Below are 26916 nucleotides of genomic sequence, written 5' to 3'. Positions count from 1 at the left end.
AGCATTAATGAGATGATATTCAAAGTAACTAGAAAGTACAGCCATCAAATAAATGTAATAGAGTATGAAGTGAAGTATACGCTATGTTACAAGTAGGCTACCTCAACATTTTTCTTAAGTACGATAGGATAAAAGAGTAAGTATTTACATTCCGACACTGGTTTCAAGTTTTATATAACCTGTGTGGTCACTTGTGTATTTCTCAGTAGTCTAATAACTTTTTCACCCCATCTATGCCAACTTGTCACGGTTATGTGAGTGAACACAAACCTGGTCTTTCCTGCTTTGAGTGCGGCCCAAACAGCTTGGCCCCGCTGGCAGCCTCCTCCACACTGAATGCGGCCTTCTAAGTGACGGAGGGGCTGTAATTTGAGGAGCACAGAGGTAGCCTATTATTAGCCAAAAACCGAAGCGCGGCACTTGAGACATCCAGATGTTGCGTTTGAGGCACCAAGTGAAGTCGGGTGTACAACGGTTTGCTGAGGCTGAAACAAGCTCGCACGCACTGCTTTCCTGTTCACCGACAGTGATGGAGGCTGGCAGGATCGATTAAAGGAAGACAAGTGGGGCTGCTGCAAATATTTTTCACGGCGCTTTTATCTGTTTGGGCAAAGGGGATACTGAGGAGGACGTGAACGCTCCAACAAAGTCTCAGCTGAACTACGCAGTTTGGACGTTTAACGTGACTGAAATGTTTGCGTTTCTACGCCCGGTTGGAATTGAACAGTCAAGCCCCTGACACTGTAGCTGACATAACGTGTACACCTCTGTTGCCTGTTTGTGAGTGTGTTTTGGGTCAAGTGGGGAATCATGGCTTTTCTTAACATGCTCCTATGTGCCGGGATGTTATCACTGCAAATGTGTGGAGCTTATTTCACCGGACCATTACATCCGGAGATGTCCAACGGCACTTTTCATCATTATTTCGTGCCGGACGGCGACTACGAGGAAAACGACGACCCGGAGAAATGTCAGATGCTTTTCAAAATGACTGACGAGCGAAAGTGCGGTCTCGACGAGGACCAGGACGCCGTCATACGTGATGATTTCACCATCATCAAGAGGCAGATTGAGGACTCGGCCAGGGTGCTGGAGGGAATCGGGAAAAGCATCTCTTACGACCTGGACGGAGAGGACAGCTACGGGAAATACTTGCGTAGGGAGACGGCTCAGATAAGCGAGGCGTTCACAAACTCGGAGAAATCTCTGCTGGAGCTGGAGGTGAAATTCAAGCAGAGCCAGGAGAGCGAGCTGAAAGAGGAGCACCGGCTCAACGACGACTTCCTGAACATGATAGTGCACACGCGGGACGTCCTGAAGGAGACGTTGGACATTTCTCTGGGACTGAAGGACAAGCACGAGCTCCTGTCTCTGATCATCCGCAGCCACGGCACGAGGCTGAGCAGACTGAAGAACGAATACATGAAGTTCTGAGATAAAATAGTTCCCGCAGGTCTCATTACAGTAGCCTTCTATTTTTTATTATTTGTTTTATTTTTATGGTGGAGTGTGACCACGAGGCTGAGGCAGGGGTGATAAATTTGAGCAATCATATCAGGGATAAAACCAAAGCTTCAAGTAAAGCATAAAAAGAAAACACATTTTTCCCGCTGAACTCTAAACCAGTGGCCTCCAACTTGGGGAATCGGGACCCCTCCGGTGGGTCAAAACATATGGTATAAGATCCCAAGATGATTCATGAGATAGGGAAGAACGACAACTTTTCTCTCATCCTTCCTTTCATTCTTGTAAAACTTTGGCAGTCCACATTTACTGAAGCTGAAAATGAGTGGAATTAAATGATCTGGGCAGTTAGGAGGTAAAATCTGTCTTACAGCTCATACCCACACAGATAGTCTTTGGTTGAATTTGCACAGATTTCGTGATCCCTGTCTGTAAAACTGGATTATCAAACTGGCAAAGAAGGTAACTGTCCCCGAGGTCCCAGAGCCCCCAGGGGCCCCCAAAGCCCCACATTCTCTGTATCAGTTGTGTTTTGGTGATTTGGTAATTGTTTGCACTACTAAGGTGCAATATCAACTATGATGGCTCCTACATTATTACTTGATCTCATGGCTCAGTTTTGTAGAGGGGCCACCTGTCAGAATGTTTTAGGACCTTGATTAATTTAGTTCGTAATGTGCTCAGTTCCTGTAATAATAATAATAATAATAATGATAATAAAGGTATACTGAAAGGTATATATAAAAACCTGAGCATGTAAAGCCTTTGCAAGGAAAGTAAACAGTAAGATAATGTGTTGTTCTGAACTTTTCAAAAAGTCTGTTGGACTGATATGACACCAACAATCTTACTTTTTATAGAAAGACCATGAGGACAGACAATATCTTTATTTCACAGCATATGCATTCAGTAACCAGAAAAGAATGTCCGCTTTTGGCTGATCCAGCAAACCAAATATCCAATAAATCAGAGTACTTCATGTTATTAAATATCCAGTATTGCCATAAAGTGTTTCTGTTCGGCTTGGAGTTCATAGAACTACGACGTGAACCATATGGAAAAATCCCCTAATGAATAAATATAATGTAACTGTCATATTGCCCAATCCTATACACCCTTTTTATAGTCACATAAAAACACAGTAGTGGTTACATAACAGATTTAAAATTGCTAAATACAAACAGCAGTAATATTTTCTGTTGTATGATCTTATTGTTAGTTAAACTTCCACCAGTCACTAAACCAAAACTGTCTTTTTTTCTTGGTATAGTAATTTTTGATTATTGCATTGAATTTACCTGCCGACAGTCACAGGTGTGTGTGTGTGTGTGTGTGTGTGTGTGTGTGTGAAAAACAACGACTTCTAACAGGAGTCAGCCAGTCAACAAAGTGAGAACAGGAACTATCAGTTTTCAAACCATATGTACTCTCATCAGGAGAAGGTCTCTCATCCGGTCTTCTGAATGAAAAAAAATGGAGTTTGTTGGGTTGAGTGAGTTTTCAGAAATTTAGCTGATTTATTCATTCATTCATATTCTCTGGTAAATGCTGCGGTTGTTTGATTTTTGACCCCAAAAGCTGAAGAAACGAGTCTTGGAAAACTTCGTACAGCAGTGAAGCTACTGGGTGGACCTCGTGTAGAAGCCTGGTTCAAAGCTCCTACGACGAGCAACATTATTGTTGCTCTTCTCTGACACTCCAGATCAACGTTTCTAAGAGTGTCAAAGAATGTTTACATATGAACACGTATCTGATGTATTTTATTTGCTTTATAGGCTAGCACACTTTGCACAATTCTTTACTGTTCCGGTGATAAAGGTTGTGACATGGTTTCAAATGCAAGGCCTTTGCTGTGCTGTTCTGCACAGGCAGTATAATCTTGGAAAATGTACAGTATATTATTAGAAGTAAGTAAATACTGTGAGTACCAATATCTTTATTAAAGAACACCTTAATATGTATTCATTGTTTATATAAAGTTTTGAAATAGAGCCGCGTATATCTGTTCTTGTTTACCTTGGTGGTGAGATGTGACACTTTGATGGATAAGACTGCAGGCAGCATCATGGACGATAGCGTCAAACATTAATCTGTGTGACAACATTCTATACAGATTGTGTGGTATCTTCTCAAATAAAGAGTTTGTGTTTTAAATACAGTGTTGTGCAAGAACTTGTCTCATGGCTATCAATTTTATAAGATATTTCTATGAAAACATGCTTTGATTTGCTCAAGAATTGCAAATTTCATGTATTCCACTTTTAGCAGTTTTGTAATTCTAGTAATTAAGTGACATAAAAGTGTGATACAGTCATTTCTAATGTTGCTAGAAATCCCATTGAGCTGCTTCCATTAAGACCCCACAATGTGGCAGTAGCTCTGTGATCATTAGGACTGCACACTGTATACGTGCTTCAAAATTACAAAGTTCCTCTCTGTGTTTGGTTTACAAGCTTTTGAGCACTGCTGTTTTATATACACGCAGGCAACGCACTCAGTGAGTGTCTTCAGGAAAGAGCCCGGTTGTTGGTATTTATGGGGAGCGGACATGTAGGGAAGTTGTCTTGATGGTGTTTTGAGTGGTGCAGTGGGCCTCACAAACATCTTGTTTCCTCCTGTATTCTGTTATGGTCTGCTGCAAACTTTTTTTTGCAACACCTCAGCCTTTAAGGTAATGAATAAGGCTGAGTAAACAGTTTTAAGGTTTGTGTTTAGGGAATTAAGATGTTGCGAATATTCACATTTCCGTGAGTGCCAGCTAACGCCAATCACGTAACATCTCAAAGCACAGTCAGACTGAGGTGCTTACACTCAGCCAGCAGACACTTTGAGCCCACTGGTTACGCTTCTGAGAGGCAACATAAAGGACACACACACCAAAAACCTTCAGCCCAGTATGTTAAATAACAGATTGTTGACATTATCTGTGCAACATCACCCTAAAAAGTAGAATCATGAGAAATAGTATTTTATGCTGCGTTTTATTTTTGTGATATATCCAGTGCTGCATACTTAACAACCTTAAGCTTGGGCTAAACTTTGAGTGAATATATTAGGAGAGTGTCATTTACATGGTGACACTGACCAGATCACTGCACACCTTCTCACCCTGGAAGATTATTTATTTAATTTAGATGAATACCTACATGAATGATTAATGTGTGTGCAGTAATGTCAGTTGCAAAGGTGACTGATCACAATCATTACTTACCCTTTGAAGCCTTGGGTCTGCCATGTGAATTGAGTGACTGTGTGTGATCCTGGGTTAATAATTGCAAAATGAAGCTTTCAAAATCTTAACTTGGATGTTAGCGGGTGTCACTTGGACTGAAGACTGTACTGTATATTCAGAGGGTATTGGTCAGTTTCCCTAAACCTGCAAAGGACGTCGGTAGTCCTCAACTGGAAGAGATACGAATCACGAGGATGAATATATCTTCTACTGCTTTTATTATTGACTAATGTGTTGATGTATTGATTAGCTGAGCAACTGTTTTGGTCTATATGTTAGAACATAAGGAAAAAGTTAGTACAACTTCCCAGAGCCCACAATGGTGTCCTTGCTTTATCCAACCGTCAGTTCAAAACCAAAAGATATTCAATTCACTGTCAGATATGATGTTTTGAAGCAGCAATTTTAGAACCTTGAAGCAGCATATGTTTGAACTTTTGCCTCATAAATAAGAAAAACAATTCAGTGATCATCGAAATAGTAAAATAATATTCTTCAGTTCTTGTGCAGTTGAAGAGCCTAATTTCTGTACTTCTGTTCAAATAAGGACATGAGCTCACAGGCGTCATTGAGGGCATTTGTGAATAATTAGTTTAGCCACACCATAGCAGCCCAGCTTCAGGGATGACAAATTAAAATGGACTGAAATATGCTGATCAATACCAGATGGATTGCCATAACATTTTCTAATGTTCCTGAAACCTCCTCTCTATGCTGATCCTCTCACTTCTTCTCTAGAGGCACCATCAGGCTGACATGTTTGGTTCAGAGTTAAGTATCGATTGGATGGGTAATAATGAATCAAATGAAATTGTGTCACATCGGAATAAATAATGAGTTCGTGATTTTTAAATGGCGTTCATCACAGTGTTAATAATGACAATTGTGAAAATCAGACTTTTCTGAAGGCTCAAAGTCTGTTGCTCAGTGTGATTGTAGCCAACCCAAACTGAATGCAATTTAAATGCACAGTAGCTTATTTGTACCTCTTACACAACAAAACAAACATCCAAACATCCATCTATATTGTAAACGCTGCCTTTGCTACAACTATTCAAGGTCCCAAGAGGATACATTTCCATACATTTCCGTTTTTACTCGGCCAGGTTTAGCTCAGCCGTGTCTTTCATTCAGACAAACTTACTTTATTGCCTGCATTAATGGACAATAAACTTTAGCAAATATTAGCATGCTAAAAGACTGAACTATGGTGAACTTTGCAAACATTATCACCATTGTAACATTGCAGATGAAATTTGAGATTTTGACTGTTCTTAGGGTGTGGCTATGGTGGTGGACCCCTGTTGTTTATTGTAACATGGTCTAACTGTGTTCAGGACTCCAGTACCAGTTGGGACCGAAAAATAGGGCAACATTCATGCACTTTGCAGGGATTATGTCATCCCCGTACAGCCTGCCGTGGTCAACCTTTCACCTACTTTCTCTGAAACGCTGACAGCCGGTGTTTGTGTTGACGGAGGCAACGCTTGAGGGGAAGAGGAACAGTTGGCAAAATATTACAGGTGACGTTATCGTTAGCGGCGAAGACTTTAGCTTCCACACCAACTTTAAAGCAAGCTAAGAAAAGAACAAGAAGCCAAAAGTGGTTAGCTTCTTTGTTAGCTCTGAAACTTAAACACGAATGTAGCCTACTGTCAGTAAAGGGTGGATGCGTGTACGTTAACTTAGCTAGCTAACACCCGTGTTGTCCGTTTCTTCAAAAGGCTACCAGCTAAACACGTATTTAGCAGTTTAAATGTTGTCATCTTCAACGGAGATAAACTGCTCGAAGTAACGATGCGGGTAGCTAGCTGTGCTTCACACACTTATTGTTTGTTTCCAGATGCTTCGTTGCATTCAGTGGATGTAGCGTTATGGTGTATTTATGTGCTAATGAAACTCAGATCCTCCCGTTGGTAGATATGTTTAAGAGATTGTGTTGGTAGTTCAAGGAAACCAGAAGTAGCTTGTTTTGGCACTTTTTAAAGAGGTAGTGAAGGGAAGTATTTGTGCACTGCAGACGAGCAAGCAAACAAACAGCCACACTTAAACAAAGAGCAGACTGGTGTTGGTTGAAGACGTCAAAAAGCTTGTCCTCAATGTAGGGCTAACTGATGGCCACACAGTTCATCAGTTCATGTTGGGATTCACGACAGCTGCACTGGTGAATTTACAAAAATACCAAACATTAGACAGCTCCAGGCTCTCAAATGTGACAGTTGTGAAGCTTTTCTTGTCTTAAAATTATACACTGAATGTCTTTGGATTCTGGGCTCATAGTTGGGCAAAACAAGACATTTAGTGATCAGTGAATTAAGTGATCAATGAATTAATCAAGAAAATGATCATTAATTGCAGCTCTAGTTACATAATTTGAGGCTTCCAGTGAGTCACAGGGCCACAGGACTACACACAGGTGTAGGCTTTTGGTCTGCCTCTGTCCACACATTTGAATCGGCCCCACCTGACTGACTCACTATGTATTGTGTTTCTTAAGATAAGGCTGCTGTTTTACACTGCAGCTTTGCCCCGGATCTTACCAGCACACAGTCAGCAGGACCAAAGCCCCTTGAAAATCTCACACTTATTTTGAACTGTATTTGATGAGCTTGGCATTTTTCAAGATCTGTAAGACCTTGATGTGGTCGTTGATGCTCTTTAATATAATCAGTGGGCTACTTTACTTTCCTCACATTGGCTCACAGTGTACAGTTTCATTATATGGACAAACTGAGACACTTTGTTAACAACTGTGACATAAGTACCATCTTAAGTGCCATTTGCTTGGTTTAAGAATTTTAATATTTGTAACTGTGATGGAAATTTTGTATGCTTTGTAGTAACAATGACACTTTTGTAGCACTGACAGTTATTGCATCCTGTCTGTTTTTCCTTGAACCTATGAAGGAATGTCTTTGAAGCTCCAAACAAAGAACCAGAGACACATCAGAAAGTATAAAATGGGATGAAGCCTTCAACCAGTGGGGCACAAGTCTGAACTGCTTGCTGCCGTGTGGTTCTGTGTGTTGCCTCCTCTCTAGAGAGATTAAAACATTTTGGTGCCATGCTATCTTCCGGATTTGTTGTGTTTTCCTTTGCTTAACTCACTACAGGCAGAAATGAAATTGCCGTAACAGTAACTTAATAGATTTAGGTTTATTTTAAGCACCTAGCATTTAAACGCACCAGAGAAAAGACTGAAGTGCATGATTGTCTGTCTTCTCTTTCCAGTTAACTGCAGATCTGATCTAGAGACATAAGTTGCTTTGAGGGGACCGTTCAAAAATGTGGACGAGTACATTTGCACGTTTTACCCTGCCAGCTCTGCAGAGGAGCACCTGTGCCACGGCCTGTCGTGCTCTGCAGGCTTGTCGTAGACCAGGACAGGCTGCGGGTCCAGGGGGCTCTTGTCTGATGTCGGTGAAGCTTCGTGGGCAGCACACACTGGGGTCGGCCTCCATCCCTCTGTCCCACCAGTCAGTGAGGAACGTCCGGGCTCTGGATGAGGAGAGGATGATGGAGGTGGAGTGGGAGGCTGGAGGCCACAGTCTGTACCCATTCACCTGGCTGAGAGACAACTGCCAGTGTCCACTGTGTACCCTGGAGTCAGCTCAGGCACGGAAACTGTTGATGTCTGACCTTGATGTTAACACGGGAGTCAGCGTCGTGGAGGTCACCAATGACAAGGTTAGCTCACATTTTTGTTCAGTGTCAACTTTCTGTAAGTGGTGTAGTTGTGTTTTTGCACAGTTTTACTATTGGGGTCTAAGGGACATTTTGGGTGCATTAAGTTTCATCTTCACTTAGGGTTAATTTAAACCTCCAAAACTCTACATGATGCAACACTATTTTCTACCAATCATATTGTCATTGTTTAAAGATGACTGTGATACTATTTGTTTTTCACAAGTTTTTTGACATTACTCAGTTTTTTGATTAGCAGTGTGTGTTAAAGTGAAACACTACAACTTGTACTGTACTTAGGAATCATGAGGCTTGTTTATGAAAGGCAGTTAGACTTTGTTGACTGTTTGAAGGCAGCTGCCTGGTGATAAACTGTGAGGAAAGACAATTTAGCTTTGGCAGAAGCAAATGGTCAGCCTGACCTTCAGCTGTTCTCCAAACGAACCACCTTTTGTGATTTTCATGAACCAGTAGACCAGTCTTATTTCTTTCTTTTCTGGAAAGATTATGAAATGTCAAAATCACACAAGTTAAAGACAGAATACCCATTAAAGATTTTTAACCACATCATTGCCAGTCAACCAAGAGGGTTGTCGCTGACTGTTTACTTGAAAGAGACAGTTTACTTTCAGTTAATGGCTTATCACAACAGCATGTTAGGAGACATGAATGCATGGAAGAGAGCTGAAGCTTTTTGTCCAGTTGGGATCAATAAGCCTTTTGTGTCTCCACAGGTGTCCATTGTGTGGCCCGACCAGCACACCAGTGTGTTTGATGCACAGTGGCTGAAGAAACGCTGTTTCTCTCCTGCTGCCAGACAAGCACTGCAAGAACAGCTTTTCCTCAACGGTGAGTCTCACTTTTAGATTTTACATGTGAATTGAAAAGTATGAGGAATTTGTTCTATAGAATTATAGTCAACCTTATTTGATAAATGTAGCTGAAGCCAATGCTTCAATCTTCAATCAACAGCACTTTAGGAAATCCCACCTATAAGAAGAGTTCAGTTTTTGATGAACATGTGTGAGGTTAAGCGAAACTAAACGTAAGACAGTGAAGACCATTTCCAAATTGATCATACAGTTGAATCAGCTGGGATGGTTTCAACTGAACATTAGAACCTTCATAATGGGAGGATTCATTGCAGGACTGTTGTGTGAGGCTGCATTAAATTTAGCTGGTGTACCTACCAAAGTGACCACTAAGTCCATGTTTAATGTGTATCATGGGCTTTTTATGTGGAACTTTCTGTTCAGTTTGTGAGGGATTTATCAACTAGAATGTGCTCATGTTTTCTCAGATATATTTACCTTGTATATCTGCTGTGGTGGTGTAGAACTGTAGAAGATAAAAAATAAAAGTAGTGAACACAGACTGCTAATGTTTACTTTCTAATTGATTACCCTGTGGTTGAAGAGATGATATTTCAAGGAGGCCATCAATCACAACACAGCTGTCTGAAAAATAAGAGGATAAACAAGACACTGTCATGAATTACAGATTTTTCAAAGTGGCTTCTGAGAACAGCAATTTGTCTGCTTGCCAAAAAGTGAGTGTTAACTGTTTGTAAATACATAGCAAACCAGCATGCGATGAAGCACATCATTACAGTCAATGCACACTTCTGATGTCAACATTAAAGGTGTATCCACATGTCTCAGTCCAAAACGACCCCCTGCCCCGCCCTGCCCCATCTCATTGTTATGAATTGCAGAATGTAAAGTGTAGACGCAGACATGAGGATAAGGTGAGCAAAGGCTTTACTGAAAAAACTTACTCAGCAAAGAACAGAAGCAAACTTAAGACAGCTGGAAGTCCAGGAGGAAATTGCTCCAAACAAAGAAAATGATTCAAAATAAAAGCACAGGGATTACCAGGAGCTGAGGATACCAAAGACAGGAAACTCAGATTGACAAGATACGAAAGGAGAGCAGAAGTATTTATTGACAAATGGGGACTGGACAGGTGAAAACAAGCAGGATGGGGCAAGCACTCAAAAATGCAGAAAAAACAGACCAAGACAGGAAATGAAAAATGAAAACAGACACAAGGGCAGAAAAGCTACAAAATAAAACAGGAAACTAACGAACAGACACCTCAAGCCATGATACCCAAAATCTGTGTTAGTTTCCATTTAGTTTCTCAATGACAGATTTCACACTTTATTTTTCACTGCAGCAATGTAAAGAAATAGTCTTTTATTTATTTATATAATAATCTTTGTAATAGTCATCTTTTTTGACTTTTTATCAAAAACATCAGTGCAGTCGCTGTAATTTGTTGCAAAGGACAAGATGGTCTAATTTTCCTATTTGCCTTCCACTGTAACCACATTGGAAAGTGTGCGGTTGTGTACTTTCCTGCATGGCATCTATTTTAAAGTCAGAAAGTGCGAGTTTCTGCTTTAGCAGTTTTACAGATAAACAGTCATTTTCATACTCAATTTAATTATTTTCACTTTTTGATGTAGATGTTTAAATCTTTGCTGTCTAATACCTATTGTTGATTCATTAAAGAGTGTGTCAAAATGACAGTAATTGATTATCAGAAATTGAAATTTTAATGAAATAAGTTAAAATTGTTTAGCAAATTGTAACTAAAATTTAATAGGTTAATGCTTAGAATGTGGTACTTACAGAAATTAAGTGGTTGTGAACAAAATACTTGTTCATGTTCATTATGTAATTAAACAGCAGTTCTCTGGTGTGTGTGTGTGTGTGTGTGTGTGTGTGTGTGTGTTTGTAGCTGCTATAATAAAAATGAATGGGCTTTTCCTGGTAGCCTTTCCTGAGGAAAAAAAGAAAATGATTTAAACTCTTCTTTCCATACATTTTTTTTTCTCAGTAACATAACAAGGTTGTTGAGGAAAGAGGTTTTTCTAAAGACTGGAAAGAGAAGTCATTTTACAGTACATTTACAATGGCCCAACACACTTTACAGTCTGCCAGACAGCAGACGAGAAATTTTAGCTGTGGAACAAGGTAGCGGCATTTCAGCAGAGCGGGGGATGGACTGCAGTCGGTTTGTGTATACACACACGTGGTCCTGAAGGACCCACAGGGCTGAGCGGCTCCTGCTCTGTTCCAGGCTGATTAAGGTTGTGTGTGTGGGTGTTGCAGAACTCCACCATTCATGTCGAAGTGTAAACAAATCCATCTTATAGCACATGCAGACAGACAGATAGTCATTTTGTAGTGCATATCGTTTTCAGCCATTCTCAGCTCAGAGCCAGGAGCGCTCCAGGAAGACGCTGCTAAGCTCATACACCAAAACACAATACAAGATGACGAGTACATACTCTGGGTTTAATTATTTCCTCATGAGCGCCAGAATGAAAAGTACAGGGAAGGTCCGCATTCTCAAAGGATGAATGATGAACGTTGCTCACCTCCAAAGATTTTGCTCGCTTTCTCACTCTTTACTTGCCTCCGTGATGTGAACTCACTGAAGCGTAGTCCACAGTTTGAATTTCTGCAGCGCACCTAGATTTTACAGGGCCGAGTATGCCTGTTAAAGTGTTCTCAACAGTGAAAGTTCAGTGCCCAGAGGACAGTGTGAGGTCAATATGAAAATTGGAGCTGTGGGGATATTATTCAGTCCGAACTATACCTCCTGCTTTTATGTCTTCAGTAATGTTTTTTTCTTCTGCTTTTGCCGTTTCTATGGAGTTGGGCAACTCACACTTCAGCAGCAGCTGTGAGACATGGGAGTAGTACTGTTCAAGGACTCTTTTTACATGAAGAAGAAAAGTTTTTAATATGCTATTGCAAAGTCTCAAATACAGGAATCAAGTAGAACGTGCTGAATTTGTGCTAAACACACATATGGGAATAGTTTCACATGTTCAGATAAGCTTTAGGATCCCATTGATTAGTTAGTAGATTCCCATTTTCCATCAGTAAATCTTTTAAATGACTCTCCATGCATCATAGCTGTCTGTCAGCTGGTCAGGTAGGCTTTTATTTTCAAATGTCTACTGTAGCATATTGGATGCACATGTGATTTTTTTTTTTTGCAGCGTCTCTCTTTTATTTTCCTCGCACATCCAGACAAAAGTGCACTAAGACACAATACGCCTGCATGTGAAACATCGGGAGGCAGTGGACCTTCTGAAGCGCTGACTTTCATAAATACGAGCCTCACTCGGACCCCCTTCTGCCTCTGCCATATGGAAAACTGATTTAGAGCGAGGGTCAAGAAGAGATCTGCATGTTCTTACCAAACACAAGCTCACCGTTGTCAGTACTTCCTTCCTTGGGAATGAACAAATCCCTGATCCTGTAGGTGTGTGTAACCAGAAATTAAAACTGAGGAGACAAAGGAGGACATTTTCATACTAAATCTCTAATGTTCCAGTGTACTCTAATATACTGTCTTTTCTGGTCAGCTTTTGATCTGAACAGTTGTTGGCATCATTGGCCAAGAATTTGCCAACTGCTGTGTGCTGTCAGATTTATTTTCTTGTCTCTGCGATGGTCGACATTGGCATTACATCTCATTCACAGGTGTGTTCAGGACCTTTGGACCTTTCACATCAGGACTGTGATTATGCTGAACTGCTCTTGGGAATACCAAAAGCTTATGTCACTCATAGCCTTATCAGCAGCGACTCTTCCTTTCACCGATAAATCTGTCAGTGATTTACTCAAACGCCTGTCAGATGCTTTTAATATTTAAACCATGTCATCGTCTCATGCTTCCCATTTTGCGCTTGTCATGTTTATTTAGTTGGGGTTGGAATCAGAACTAATTGCATTGATGTCACTGGTAGTTAAAAGATGGATGTGAAACAGGTTACAAAGATTTTTAGAAATGTAAAAATATGCCCAAGCACATAACTCAGTGCCTTTCTCACACGCTTAACCGCCAGCTCACATCCGTAGTTTGTAAAAGGACTCTTTCTCCTTTCCAAGATGTCTTTGCTGCAGTTCTCTAATTCAGTAAACTGTTTGATTTCCTCGCCCTTCAACAAGGCATAATAATATTGTTTTTGAGTCATTTGCTTTGATCGGTCAGAATAAGTACATCAAGTTGTACTAATAGAAGAAAGTCCCACTGCTTGGCCTTCTTTGGACAGCCTCCCTTTTGCATTTCTTTTTGCTTTACAGATCTGTGTGGTTTACTTGCATGCTACTGGTCCCATCAGGCTTATATTTCTTATGCATATTTGTGACTGTCTGCTCAATGAGCTCTCACTGCTCACAGCTGACGTCTCACTCCTCCTAACTCTCAGTAACACCTGGTGGAGATGTGCACTGTACTGAGCACACACTTAAAGATATTATTAGATTTTGTTCCTCTTGCTCCTCCAGTTGATTGCTAATATATAAATATATACTGTAGAAGGTTCATTTTTGACCTTGGGCATTTAAGTTTGTCGTTACAGAATAGTTTAGTCTAGTGGTTTGCACCATAACATACTTCAGAGTGCAATAATGTACTCAAGGAGTTGCAAAGTATGACTTAGAGAGAACAGTATACAGTCGTGATTCAGGGCTTATTATGAATTATATACATTGCTTATACAGATCAATTATAAGATTATTTTCTGATCAGATTTCACCATTAGCTTTATTAGTAGTTTTGCTTTTGACATTTAAAGAAGTGAGATGTGAATACACTTAAAAAAAATACACTTTTAAAAAATACACTGTCAAACTAAAGCTCACAGCATAAGGATACAGTCAGTAAAGTTATATCCACAGTCATAAAATATAATGCAAGTATTTAAAAGCTTAGGTAACATCGAAAGGAGTGTGCCGGACAAATTTTGTGAAATTTATTGTTTTTCTCAAGAGTATGATTGACAGAAAACGGTGACACCAAAGGTGCAATGAGATTTTCTTCCACTGTAACAGCTGTGCTCGTTATGTCTTCCATGGCCTGCCAAAATCCGTCCCTGGTTACCAGTCACAGCCAAAAATGTGAAAAATGTCTAGCTGTAAGAGGTAGACTGTCTGTCAGATAGTCTCTGGCACTTCACCATGTCTTTACCTCAGCTATTTGGTCTTAATCAGTCTCAGCATTATGAAAATCTCTGTGAAGCTGTCAGAAGTTTGACAAAGACCATACAAGCCCTAAATACAAGGTGGAAAATAATCCCAGCCGCTGTACTTAGAGACTGGGTCATTGTATGTGGAGCTTATTACCACATTGAGATACCAATACAGACAGATGATCTTCAGCAGGCTTACAAAGTTGTTCTGTCTGCTTTACCAAAAACAACGCCTTACTCTTGTTGCTTGTCTTTGTACAGATTTTTGTGAAAATCTATGGAAAATCGTACTCTTGATTGCTTTTAAGTGCAGGAAAAAAAAAGATTTTGTGCAGCAGCTTTTAGCTCTCATGCTCCAAACCGTGCAGCTATAACTTTAATTTCTACATCTAAGAGGCAGTGAAGGTCGTTGACGTGTACATCTTGTCTTTTGCCCATGTTCACCAGGATCTTTGCTTCACTCTTTGTGCTTGTCCATGTGCAAAGGAAAATGTATGCCCATGACTGATTTGCACACATGCGGACACATCTGTCTTTGCAGACGCTGCTGTCCACATACGTTTTGGAGCATCCTGCTCCATCCTGTTTACAACTGCCTGCCCGGGGGCTTAAGAAGAGCTGAAAATGGTGTCTTTGAACGTACATCTAAGACTTCACCCTGATTTCTGCTTGATGAGATGTTTTTTTTTTCCACCACTTTAATCATTTATTTTTAGACTTACATCTTTACTTTTGTACATGTTAAATTTTGTGTTTTACTTCAAAGTAGTTTCATGTGATTTTACTGCTTACATTTTTATTGGCTCTAAATTTTTTTAGTCATTTTCAAAGCACATTGATCTGCTCATACTGATAGGTGTTACAGAGATAAAGTTTGTCTTTCTAGTTCCCTTGGTGATAGTTTGCTGTTTCATGTGCAGTTCTTTTGCTCTCATTTTCTGTTTTGAATACCTACAGTACGTGTGAATTAGTGTTCCATTTGGATTGGACAGTTATCATAAACTTCCTGACCATTTGGTCTGAGGCTCTCTTGAATGGACTCGGCTGAGTTTGGACTTTTTTCCATTAAGTGGACTGATTCTATAACCCTGCCAAGTAGCAGCTGATTTGTCATTTTGCTGTCTGGCTGATGTTTCTCCTTTACCATCTGGTATGAATTTAGCTTTCTATGTCATCACTCGTCAGTTGACAGGAAGGCTCCTGGAAACATAGCTGTGGAGGTCCATCAATGGAAAAACTTGTTTTTCCAAAGCCGTCCGTCACTTCACATGCTGTTTTACAGCTTCAGCAAAACTGACCTCTCAAACACGTGCTTACATACACGTGTACATGCGGTGTTATCAACCTGAAAGGAATTTAAGTAATCTAAACTTCAAACTATGACCTGAGTGTTTTCATTTGTCAAAATTAGCTCTTATCGCTATGCAGTGTGCTTTAAAGGACTGCTGAATGTTGTTGCAACTGCGATTGTCGAAGATACTGGTGTCCATCCAAATCTTCCACATTATGGGATGTTCCTTTCCAGAGAAGTTGGACTTCCTTTCAACAGATTACACTATTTTTCACCCACACACAGTTTATTCTTCACAGTGTGTTTGTGTAATACCCTCACGGATCAACTATATTTGGGTTAAATCCCCTTCCTTTGTCATCTCTTTTGAAATTTCAACACCTTAACATCAGACTGTGCGGAAAGCTCGGTGATTATAATGATTGGATTTTTCATTTCTCTGGCAAACCAGACCTCCTGTTTGGCACTTTAAATAATACTAAAAACATTGAGTATAAGTTGGCAAAAAGGTACATAATTTGACAAATTACTGCAAGGCTCAGTAGAACCAGAAGCTGCTGATGGAGAAAGAGAGTTGAATTTGGATTAGTGTGTGAAAGGGCCTGCAGCTCTCCTGTGAGCGAACACTGCTCACTCTGTCTCCTCCAAACTGGGAACGCACAAGTTGGCTGCTCTGTCATCCAGCAATGTTTCATAGATAAAGGTGTGTTTGTTGAATTGGTGGAGTCTGGTTTCTTACAAATCCATTGATATACAGACACACATTATGTACACTGTGAAAACACAAACCTGCATGCTAATTGTTGACTTAATAAAACTGGCAAAGCTTCTTTCAGTTTGATATGGTTCAAATGATTATTTTGAACTTCTGAAATTGAAAGCCTGTAAAGACTACATATACATTTTCTATATGCTTTGCCAGGTTATTACCTCATTCATAAATAATCCCTCTCAGTCATCACATATGACCCACTAGAAGTGTGTGGTAGCGTCTGTACCTGACCCTGCGCTTAGTCTGTATTTCTAAATATTATATTGCTGTTAAGTCTCATTACCAGATGATTCTCCATCATCTGTGAAGGAGGAAGTATTGAAATCTTTTACTTAAAGATATGATATGTAGTATTTCCACTCACAATTAGACCTTCATCATATATTTTGCTGAGTTGTGTAGTTGCATTATCCCAAATGTTTCCAACAAAGGTCACAGAAATCTGTAGTTTTATTCAAGTCACTGGGCATTTCTTGTCATTTTCATTGGCAGTGGAGATTGTTTAAAAAATGAAGTAGTGCTCCGTTTTAAAATACTGTTGCAAGTAAAATTAGAATTTTCTGTGTGACTAAGAAAGGCCAGATACTCCAGTCAAAGATTAAATAAAGCACGTGTTTGTTGGCTTCATGTATAAGTGAAAATGAAGTATAGGTCTACATGTGTTTTGGAAGGAGTAGCTTGCTCCATAATGTAAGTTAATTAGTAAAAGTGATGTGATTCATTCTCAGAGTTATACGGGGGGGGAATTAGGCATCTCAACAGCATTTGTTTGGCAGAAAACCCAAAGAATTTTTATTTAAATACAATAGTAAGTGCACCACAGGGCATCTATCAAGTGCACTTACATATGGCAGCAACAGACAGACAAACTGCTGCAGATCATGCACAGAGGGGTCTTTCTGTGACAACAAAGTCAGATGAGCTTGTGTTGCATTACTGCATTTCACAAAAAGTGCTGAGGAAAAAACATCCAACCACTCTCTGGTTATTTAATTGGTTTCAAATGAGGCTTAACTTTCATGCAACTTCTACTGACTGTCCCTCAGTTTTACAGTGTGGTGACCTACAATAGATGATAGCCACATTAGCCAAAGCCAATGCCAATTTCTGCAAGCTAACCTACGAAATATGTAGTCAAGCAACGTAGGAAAAAAAATTTCAAAACTTACAGCTTCCATGTTCCAAGTCAGTATCGATCCATTCTTTAGCTTCAGGCTAGAAGTGAAGCCTGCTTCGTGTTGGCTCTCGTTGAGGAAGCAGTCTGAAGTGATGGTGTGAAAATGGTTTATGTACACAACAGTCTTCCAGATGCTGTTGGGAAATTTCCATGAAAAATAAAGTTAATCCACTGGGTCTTCTCTTCCTCAGATGGTGGGAGTTAATGAAGACTTTTGTCTTGGTTCTTGCAGCCAACAACAGAGAAACTGCCTTTGCTTGTACCTTCCACATTTTCACGTTAGGCATTAGTGAAGAAAATGATAGGTAGTTACTGGATGTAACTCTAGTTCTATGAGTACCTGCTTAGCTCTTAAACTTAATGTTATCACAGTGGTGGTGATATTGGGAAATTCACCTTGTGATAAAACCAGTCAATTTGTGTGCAACAGTCAAATACGTGCGGTGGAGTGAAAAGTCTGAATATGTTCTCCTGACTTGTAGTGGAGTAGAAGTATAAAGTACCATGAAATGGAAACACTGAAGTAAAGAACAAGTGCCTCACATTTATTACCTGAGTAAGTGAGCTTGGTTACATTCTATTAATGACGTTCCCGATACTGACCCATCACTGAAATTAAATAAATCGGATCTTTTGGGATCAGTTGGAATGAGACAGTCTTATTCATTTGTACATCAGTAAAATCTTTAAAATAGGAACAACAGCTTGATTCAAATTTCTAAAGCTTTATTCTTCCTGAAAAGGCTGTTTATGACCATCTGGCTGTGAGCCCTCTGCTGTGCATTCCACAGACGGCCTATTGAAGTGAGCTGATCTGAGCTCTGTGATAAAACTTAACCGAGTCAAAACAAAAGCTCTCCGGATAACTGCAGTGATTCAGACTGTGCTTTGAAGGTGCTCCCAGCTGCAGAGGAGAGAGACGCGGCCTTCTGAGCTTAAACAGAGCACAGTGAGGGCAGAGCCAAACTGCCATGAGCTGCCTGACAGCCACAGGAGCCTGGGATTCAGGTTTCCTCATCTGGAAAAGCCACTGCAGCAGACCACGATCGAGGGGGGATCAGGACAGGAGATTATGCACGTATACTATCTCGTCAGACTGTCAGTTGGTGCCCCTTCAGGCACATGCCAGCACAGTCCTTCCTGGGAAAACTGCAGTCATCGTACACAAATCAGCAGATTAACTTAAACCTGTAATTGCTGATTTTGTTTGGCCACTTTTTTTTAGCTGACGAACTTGGCAAACATTTATTTACAATCAGGACTTACAAAGCAACATTATCATTAGGAACCAACCAATTGTTTTTTTGTTTTGTTTTTTGGGCTGACATGATTGTTAATAATCAAGGAGACGGATAACAATACAAAAATCTAAATTGCTTATTTACATTTTCTGCTACTTCATACTTTCACTCGACTACATTTTGGAGGAAAATATTGTACTTTTTACTGCACTGCACTTATTTAAAATTATGTTAATACGTGCTTTGCAGATTGAAATTATTCAGTACTCACAGGCTGTTAACTCATGACGTGAAACCAAACAGTTAGTGCTGTAGGCGGGATATTGAATGAAACCATAGAGTGGAGCGAATAGCCAAAGCAGCACTTTTTAAGTGGATGTATTTTTCTGCAATTTTCTGTATCTGTCCAGGCCAATAACCTCTAAGTATCATTCAAGTGGAGTTGTTTTTCTCTACACCTCGTGAATCTAATACTGACTCTCTTATAATCAGAATACTTTGGTTTCTTTGAGCTCGTTTGCTGAGAGCATCTGCCTGCTGCGAGCGAAATCAATGTTACGAGAGTGAAGAGAGTGAGCTTTAAAGTTGTGCAGCTAAAGGCAGCTAAACCTTGAACTGAAACCCACTAGAAAGCTGCATGAGGGAGGGCTGCACATTCAGGTGAAGCTTTGTCACCACTGAGCACCACCCTCACAAATTATAGATGCTTTTAGTAAAAGTACAGAAATGTCATCAGAAATACAGAAAACAGTGTAACAAATAAATAAATAACAGGAACAACATTGCATTTAGTAAATTAATCATCTGAAAGGTCACATAACTGCAGTGATATTTTCTTCTGTTCTTTTCCACCACTGAAGCTCTGTTTGATCAGATATGAAACTCCAGCGGTTCAGATGAGAACTTATTTGTTAATTTAATCTTCAACCAGTGAGCTGACCAGAGATTATAAAAAGAACTTCCTTCTGATCGTTCACATCGAAGATTAAAAACAAGCTCATTACACGATGAGACGGATGATATTGATTCAAAGTTCCCATCCTTTGTTCCACTCAGCCCCCATAGTGCGAACTCGCTCGACAGCAGCCAGCGTGGGGGGAGTTCAAAATGAGATGGGAGCTGAACTGCAGCCAGAGCTGCACAGCTGATGTATATGCACACTGCGACCAGCGCTGTGGCCTCTTTGTCACAGCTGACAGCCTAAACTGGAGCTGAAACGCAGCGGTGCCTGTAGAAGACATCCAGGTCCAGTTTCACAAGAGGAATTGTAACATTCAGGCTTGACCTTTGCCCCAATTTCTCATTCCCTGCCTTTGTTTCCCTCCACCCACTTGACAAGTTTTAACAAGCAGAGGGTTCCTGACCTTTTGAACTGTGCAGCCAGAAGCTGATTATTTGTGACAACAGCCTGGAGGGAGGTCTGTAAGTCATGGTGATCACTGTGTTTCTGACTGATGCTGCATCTCTGTGTTTTGCAGCAAAATGAAAAAAGCGAGGGGCTGAAATTCCAGTTAAGTCTGTCTGTTGCAACTGTGAATCTTCATGGCCTTCGGAGCGAGCAGTCACATTGTCTTTTAATGTTTTAGACACGTTAGCGGATGATAAATTATGCATGAAGTTCAGCAAGCTCGCTCGGCTCTGTGTCCACCTCCTGAAGGCTTTAGCCGTGTAATCTGCTTGTGATGCAGCCATTCGGAAAGTTGTTTTGAGGCTGGTGGGTACGGGAAAGAGACGCGAGGAGGAGCCACAAACATCAGACAGGTACACAATCTCCTCAGTCCTCCTCCTCCTACTCCTCCTCCTCCTCCACCCGCAAATGTACTTAGCAGCTGTTTCTGTGGAAGTCACTGGAGAGAGGCTGCATGGAAAAACGAGACGAGCCAGCTGGGTGGAGAGCTGTGGGAGGATTTTTTCCACTTCTGTCTGTCTGAGAGAGGCTGACTGATTTTTGTATTTTTTTCTTTCGGAAAGCTGTTGAGCGTGAAGTACGCAGACTGTTGCATGTAGTGGCGAGCTGAAACGTTTTCAGTAACAAAATTAATAGTTTCCTTGTTGCAACAGAAGGAACAGAAGTTAGACACCGTTAGACACCTCTACTTTAGTTTTTTCAAAGTTTATTTTTATTTTTTTTAACATGAAACTTTGCAACTAATGATGTGTTTTATTCAGTAAAAAAGTTGTTTTGGACTTGATTTCCTTTAACCTGTTGCACATTTTTGTCCTAAAGGTGGTTGTGTGCGCTGACGGAAAGCGAAAAGGACTGGCTTTGTGTTGGTGCTCATCTCTGCTGCACACCTGGATGGTTCTGGTCTATTTTTATCAGTTGAAGCACACAGTGGGATGATGATGTAGTAAAAACATTAAGAATCCTTGTGATTTCTGAATGGTGTTTGTCTGTAACTATTATTCATGCCTAAACCAGTTGTTGAGACTTATTTATGCATCATGCTGTGCATTAAAAACACAGCATGCAGATGCATGCAGTCACTCAGCAAGAAGCTAAACAGGTTTAATGCAGGGAGAGCAGGAAGGAAGAAGAAATAAACAAATGTGACTTCTGATAAAGTTGCTATGATACAGAGCAGTTCTGTTCATGTTGTGCAGCGTCTGTTAGTTTAACACAGCAGCCACAGGGCAGGACAGAGACGCACTGTCGGGTGGAAAAGTTTCATCTTGGTGCCTCGCAGACACGGCTTAGTTCATGTCAGACAAACAAAACTCGGAGAGAATCTACTGTATGTGTTTAACTTTTCGCTAAGTAGAAGTGACAGTTCTTCCATGGCTTCCTTCTCTCTTCAGAGCGTTATTACTGGGACTCCAAGCTGCGCATTCCCACAGCTGACTACCAAGAAGTCCTCCATGATGACAAGGCCGCCCTCGCCTGGCTCTTGGCCCTGCGTCGCGTTGGCATCGTCTACCTGAAGGGGGCTCCAGCAGAACAAGGCCAAGTGGCCAGACTCGCCGAGAGGATCGGTTATCTCCGGCTCACATTCTACGGGTAGGCTTCTGTGACGTTCATCCGTTTTGCTCGAGTCACCCTCAGCCACGCCACAGTTTAATAATCCGACTCGCCACTAAATCTCGAGCAGCTGAATTTTCCAGGGATCATATTTTAGCTGGAGCACAGCACAGGGAGTGTTAAATACAAAAGATCTTTATTTACATCCCTTTTCCAGGGAATGAGAAAAAAAGCAGTGAGATACTTTGATGAAAGAGGTGCTCGGATTCTCACTTTACGACGTTAATGTTTAGGAAAATGTGTCCACTATTCAATTATCTGTAGCTTTGATTCATTTTGGTTCCATGGAAACGCTTAGAGAGTGTCTGTTAGCCATTCATCACTTTGACTTACTGCAGTGCTGATTATTTGAGGACAGAGACGAGGAAAACAACGTTAAAGCATTCCAAGTTTTCCAAGCCAGAGGAATTACCCGGTGCACTCAGTCAGAACAGAGGTTTGGAGCGTAAAGCTTTTCCACTGCCAGCGGATGAGCTCATACTGCTGGAAGTGAAGAGACTGCAGACTGAAGCTGAAGGCCTGCCATCAGAGAAACTAGACTGTTTTACGAGTCGGGCATCCAAACGAGGCATGCAAACAGAACATGGAAGATAACTTTACCTCATTAGTGCTCGACTGCTGCTGCATCCCAATGAAGTATCTACTTCAGAGGCTTCGGTCTTCGCGTTCCTGTGAAGCTGCCCAGCTTAGCCTCAGGGATCCCTGCAAAGTTCATCTCATCTCTGCCTTCTCTCCACACACCCTAAATGTTGCCGCTTATCATCTGAAGCCAAAGTTAAATAATTAATGTGGAGTTTATTAATGATTGTTATCTTTGTCCTCAGGCACACATGGCAGGTTCAGGACAAATACATGGCAAACAATGTAGCTTACACATCAGGAAGGCTGAGCGCCCATACAGACTATCCTGCATTACACTTTGCACCTGGAGTGAGTACAATCTGATGCATACAGTCTGTTTAGAGAATCCAGCTGCACTAAACAGAAATAGTATTGCTTATGAATTTATGTGCTGCTTTTATAGGTTTGTTTCAACTGTTGGCATTTGGTTTTTAGGCCGTTAAAGGTTGTAAAACGAGCATTTGTGCAGCATGTGTGTGTTGTTGGCTGTGGTAGGTGCAGTTTCTGCACTGCATCAACCAGGCTGTGGAGGGAGGGGAGAGCGAGGTGGTGGACGGCTTCCACATGGCCGAGCAGCTGCAGAGCGAGGACCCCGAGGCCTTCGAGACCCTCGCCTCGCTCCGCGTCGACTTCACCGACACGGGAAGGGACTACTGCGACTTCATGCTGCAGTCCAAGAAGTGCATCATCGAGTGAGTGGAGGCAGGCTGTCAGATCACCTGTCGTCTTTTTATTCCCATAGGAACACATGTGAGAAGCACAGGCTCAAATCTGAAATGACATGGCATTTCAAAAGAAGGTGCAGCGGTCTCCAGTGCGACTGTGCGTGATGTGAAGTGGGACACTGCCATCTGCTGTTCACAATTATTATGTCCACATATACTCTGTGTGACAGCTGCATGATAATTCACTGTGTCCGAGTGAAAAGCCGTAGGAGTCTACTGTTCATGTGTCCACAGATTTTTGGCCATGTTCTGTTAGAAAAGACAGTATTATTTAAAAAGGTGATACTGATTGATTGATTTTATCATTTCATATCCTTTTTAGGTAAAATGAATGGAACTAACAGTTATTTTCTTGATTTCTTGATTAACCGACAAATCCTAAAGTCCATATAAAGTCAGAAAATAGTGAAAAATATATCCCAGACCTGATGTCTTCACTGTCTTCACAGTGCTTTGTCCAACTGACAGTCCAGTATCTAAAGATATTTAAGCATCAGCCATCACGGTAGGAAAGCTGAAAACTGAGCAAAGAAATGAAATAAGTTCATCGACATAAAAATAATCTGCAACAACTTTGATAATCAGTGATTCAAGTAAACTCAATCGCAAAAAAATAAATAAATAGGTTGCAGACCTGCAAGTACATTTGGCATATTTGTTTGCTATTTGACTTGAACATTTATTAATTGGTTCTGAAAATTGTTGCCAGTTTTTTTTGGGATTATCTGATTGATTAATCAGTGGATTGATTCTAAAACTCGTGATTCATGTCGGTTTGACCTTGATTCTTCTCTCTGAGCAGCGTTGACGCCGAAGGCCGAGTCGCGAGGATAAACTACAACAACGCCACCAGAGATTCGGTGCTGGACCTCCCCTTACATCAGGTCCAGCCCTTCTACAGAGCACTGAGGGCCTACGTGGATATCATGAACCGACCAGAGAACGTGGTCACCTACAGAATGGAGCCAGGTCAGTGTGCACTTCTTTCAAACTCCACGACAAGAAAATGAATTTGTAAAGCTACCTGATCACAGTTACAGTCTCGGCATATTTAACGCCCAAAATTTGGTTCCGGCTGATGATAAGTGAAAATAAAACAGAAGAAACGACTAGAAACAAACAGTGAAAATGTCAGTGAGGCTTTGCAGTCCGAACGTGAACTTGCGCAGCACATCTCGATGTCATCATCAAGGTCACGGTGACATCACAGTCGGTGTCATCTCTCGCTGCAGACTAAATCACATCAGCCAAGTCTAACCCTCTCTGAGTAATCGCTGCTCAGGGAGGAGAATGCAGCATCAGGTGACAGAGATGGAATAATGATGTTGTGAGGACGTCTGAGCGCAGCAGGATGGCGTCATTAGTAGGGAGACGGCGTTTCGACAGCAGCACCCAGAGTTCAAGTCTTCGCATTAAAAAGCATCTATCCTGATGACGCGTCCTTGAGGCCGCCACAGACAAACCTGTTAGTGCGTGCTGTCCAGATGCGTGTGGAGGCAAAACCCGTTAAAACCTGCCGCACTTCCAAGGTGGAGGGAAGAGCCTGCCGCCATAGAGACGAGCGAGACGCGATGAAGTGGCCGATCGATAAACCCCCCTCACCCCAGCAGTAACCGTCAGGTCATAGGTAACAAACCGTGGCGCGACTGTCAAACTTTGTCCACGTGTTGAAGTGGTGTGCAGTAACAGAGACTGGACTGGGATTAAAGGAGCTTTTAGAGGGATATCTGAAAACAGAGCAAAAGCATAACAGCCTTTTCTGTGTGGCTGAAGCGTCAGCATCGTCAGCTGAAGCGTCAGCATCTCCCTTGTCCTCCTCTTCTCTGCAGGTTTTCTCCCGACTTGTGGTGCAAACATTAGCATAATTAAGTTACCTGCAACTGAAATCTACCAGCACGTTACATGTTACCGTCTGTCCTCACTGTCTGAAGCTGGACGAATGAAACTCTTCTCACTCAGAGACACCTTTGATCAAATGAAATGTACCTCAGAGCCTCGTTTGTGACGTTTGGCTGTTGTTGTATTTCAGGCGACATGGTGACCTTTGATAACTGGCGTCTGCTGCACGGGCGGAGGAGCTACGTTAGCAGGCCAGATAAGGTGCGACACCTGGAGGGCGCCTACCTGGACTGGGATGAAGTCATGTCTCGCCTCAGGATACTCCGCAAGTCGGTCCACGAGGAAGAACGAGCTTCGTAAAGAGCCAAATTTAAACAGGTAACGATGATGGACTTCATGTTCCTCACCGAGATGGCAGAGGGCCAAGTGCAAAGATGCTGAAATATCTCAACAATAAGTCAGGAGCTAAATCTCCGTCTCTGAATCGGTCCAGCGTTGACTGAAACAATTTGATTAGAATAAAATCTGCAGTTTCGTGAAGAGCAGTTGAAACATGAGGCGCAGAGCAACATTTCAATGCAAAGATTCCGAAAAACCTCTTGCTTTCAGATTGAAAAGGTGCCTTTGGATCAGTCACTGTGATTCAACAGCTTTTTGGATGCTTAGATTTTAAAGGCTTTATACATTGTGTTGCAGCACTGCACATTACGACCGATACTGTGTGATGTCTTTTGGTGTAAGTTGATCATTCGTTCTTTATTGTTCTTCTTTGTTCGACGACAGTAAGTCACGAGTCTTAAATTTCTATTTATTGTTCACCGTGTGTGGAGAGTCATGAATGAGGGAGAGATTTCAGACTTCAGAGTATCTTTCTACCTCCATGTTTGAATCCTGTGCCTGCACAAAGAAACTTATATCTTTGACTTTCCCTTTAGTTGCACAAAATTGCCTCGAGCCACAGTACATTCGTCGCACTAGAAGTCACAGTATAAACTGGAATTTGTACCTTGAGCTGACAATTTCCAAGATGTGTTCTAACCGTTGCTGTCCACTGAAACTCGTGTATTTCCAAATTTTGTGCTTTTAAATTGTTTTTTTATAAAAACTGAAGGATTAAGTGCTTCATTTAGAAAATCCATCTGCTCCTTAAGATAAGGAAACCATGTAAAAACATGTTGAATTAGCTGAAGGATCGTCACAAGGCTGAACACTGGCCTTATACTTTGGAGACGTATGGTTTTTGGAGGAAGAGACAACATGATTTTTGTTAATGTTAAAACAACTGAAAAAAAAATCCCCTTGTAAAAACTTAACAGCAACTTTATAGAAACAATGTCCCGTTTATCTGGATAATTCAGGTTTTTTGTTTAACCAAAGAAATAATTACTGTGAAAATTATTGAAAGGTTTCACGAGCATGAAACATCCGTATCTATCTGCATGGATACCAGGGTCGTCTGATAAAACATATTTTTGTAATAAAGGTAGACTGATGCTTCAAATACCCGTCGACTGTTTCTGTGATGTTATTAAACAGCACAATGTGCACAGGTTTAAATGGGCCCAGTTTGTGATGGATTTATTTCTCAGCTTCTAGAGATTTGAGTCCTGCTCGCTCACTGTGTTTGGCGAATGAAGAATCAGTCAGTCAGTCAGTCGGTCTTCTTCGCTAAAACTCCACTGCGGACGTACTTCGCATCGCAAAACCAGTTCTGTAAGGTGTGACTGAGCATTTGCAGACCTGCTGGCAGGTGCTGTTGATGGTTCATCCTCTGTGGCAGCTTAAACCTTCACTTTGCATTTTGTACAGTCATTAATGTGTCTGTTCTTCTGGGTTATCTACTCTTAGCTTGTAAT

The 26916-nt window shown here is 41.2% G+C and overlaps 2 protein-coding genes across 5 annotated transcripts; both read left to right on the top strand.

Annotated features, from left to right (window-relative positions):
• Positions 1-255: 255 nt before the first annotated feature.
• Positions 256-3622, top strand: fibinb (fin bud initiation factor b). Its single transcript, XM_046394614.1, has one exon. The coding sequence runs from the start codon at positions 811-813 to the stop codon at positions 1432-1434; it is 624 nt and encodes a 207-aa protein (XP_046250570.1). The 5' UTR covers positions 256-810; the 3' UTR covers positions 1435-3622.
• A 2371-nt stretch (positions 3623-5993) lies between these two features.
• Positions 5994-26621, top strand: bbox1 (butyrobetaine (gamma), 2-oxoglutarate dioxygenase (gamma-butyrobetaine hydroxylase) 1). 4 transcript variants are annotated; one of them, XM_046394570.1, is made up of 8 exons: positions 5994-6302; positions 7928-8383; positions 9115-9229; positions 21656-21854; positions 22700-22805; positions 22992-23188; positions 24024-24190; positions 25251-26621. In XM_046394570.1, exons 2-8 carry the CDS (start codon positions 7982-7984, stop codon positions 25418-25420), a joined length of 1356 nt encoding a protein of 451 aa, XP_046250526.1. In that variant the 5' UTR covers positions 5994-6302; positions 7928-7981; the 3' UTR covers positions 25421-26621. The 4 variants fall into 4 exon arrangements, with proteins under 4 accessions (XP_046250526.1, XP_046250516.1, XP_046250535.1 ...); XM_046394560.1 differs by having other exon boundaries at positions 5995-6219; XM_046394579.1 differs by lacking the exon at positions 5994-6302 and adding an exon at positions 6328-6499.
• Positions 26622-26916: the final 295 nt, after the last annotated feature.

This window comes from Scatophagus argus, chromosome 1, assembly GCF_020382885.2.
Source record: "Scatophagus argus isolate fScaArg1 chromosome 1, fScaArg1.pri, whole genome shotgun sequence".
Classification (NCBI taxonomy): Eukaryota; Metazoa; Chordata; class Actinopteri; family Scatophagidae; genus Scatophagus; species Scatophagus argus.
The sequence above is the reverse complement of the archived record's forward strand: the minus strand, read 5'-3'. Positions and strand labels throughout refer to the sequence as shown.

Excerpts from the sequence above, each read along its gene's own strand:
- fibinb (XM_046394614.1), top strand. The coding sequence starts at position 811 with ATGGCTTTTCTTAACATGCTCCTATGTGCCGGGATGTTATCACTGCAA.
- bbox1 (XM_046394570.1), top strand. The coding sequence starts at position 7,982 with ATGTGGACGAGTACATTTGCACGTTTTACCCTGCCAGCTCTGCAGAGG. Across the intron at positions 21,855-22,699 it reads CTCCGGCTCACATTCTACGG|GCACACATGGCAGGTTCAGG; the intron begins GTAGGCTTCTGT and ends CTTTGTCCTCAG. Across the intron at positions 22,806-22,991 it reads CATTACACTTTGCACCTGGA|GTGCAGTTTCTGCACTGCAT; the intron begins GTGAGTACAATC and ends TGGCTGTGGTAG.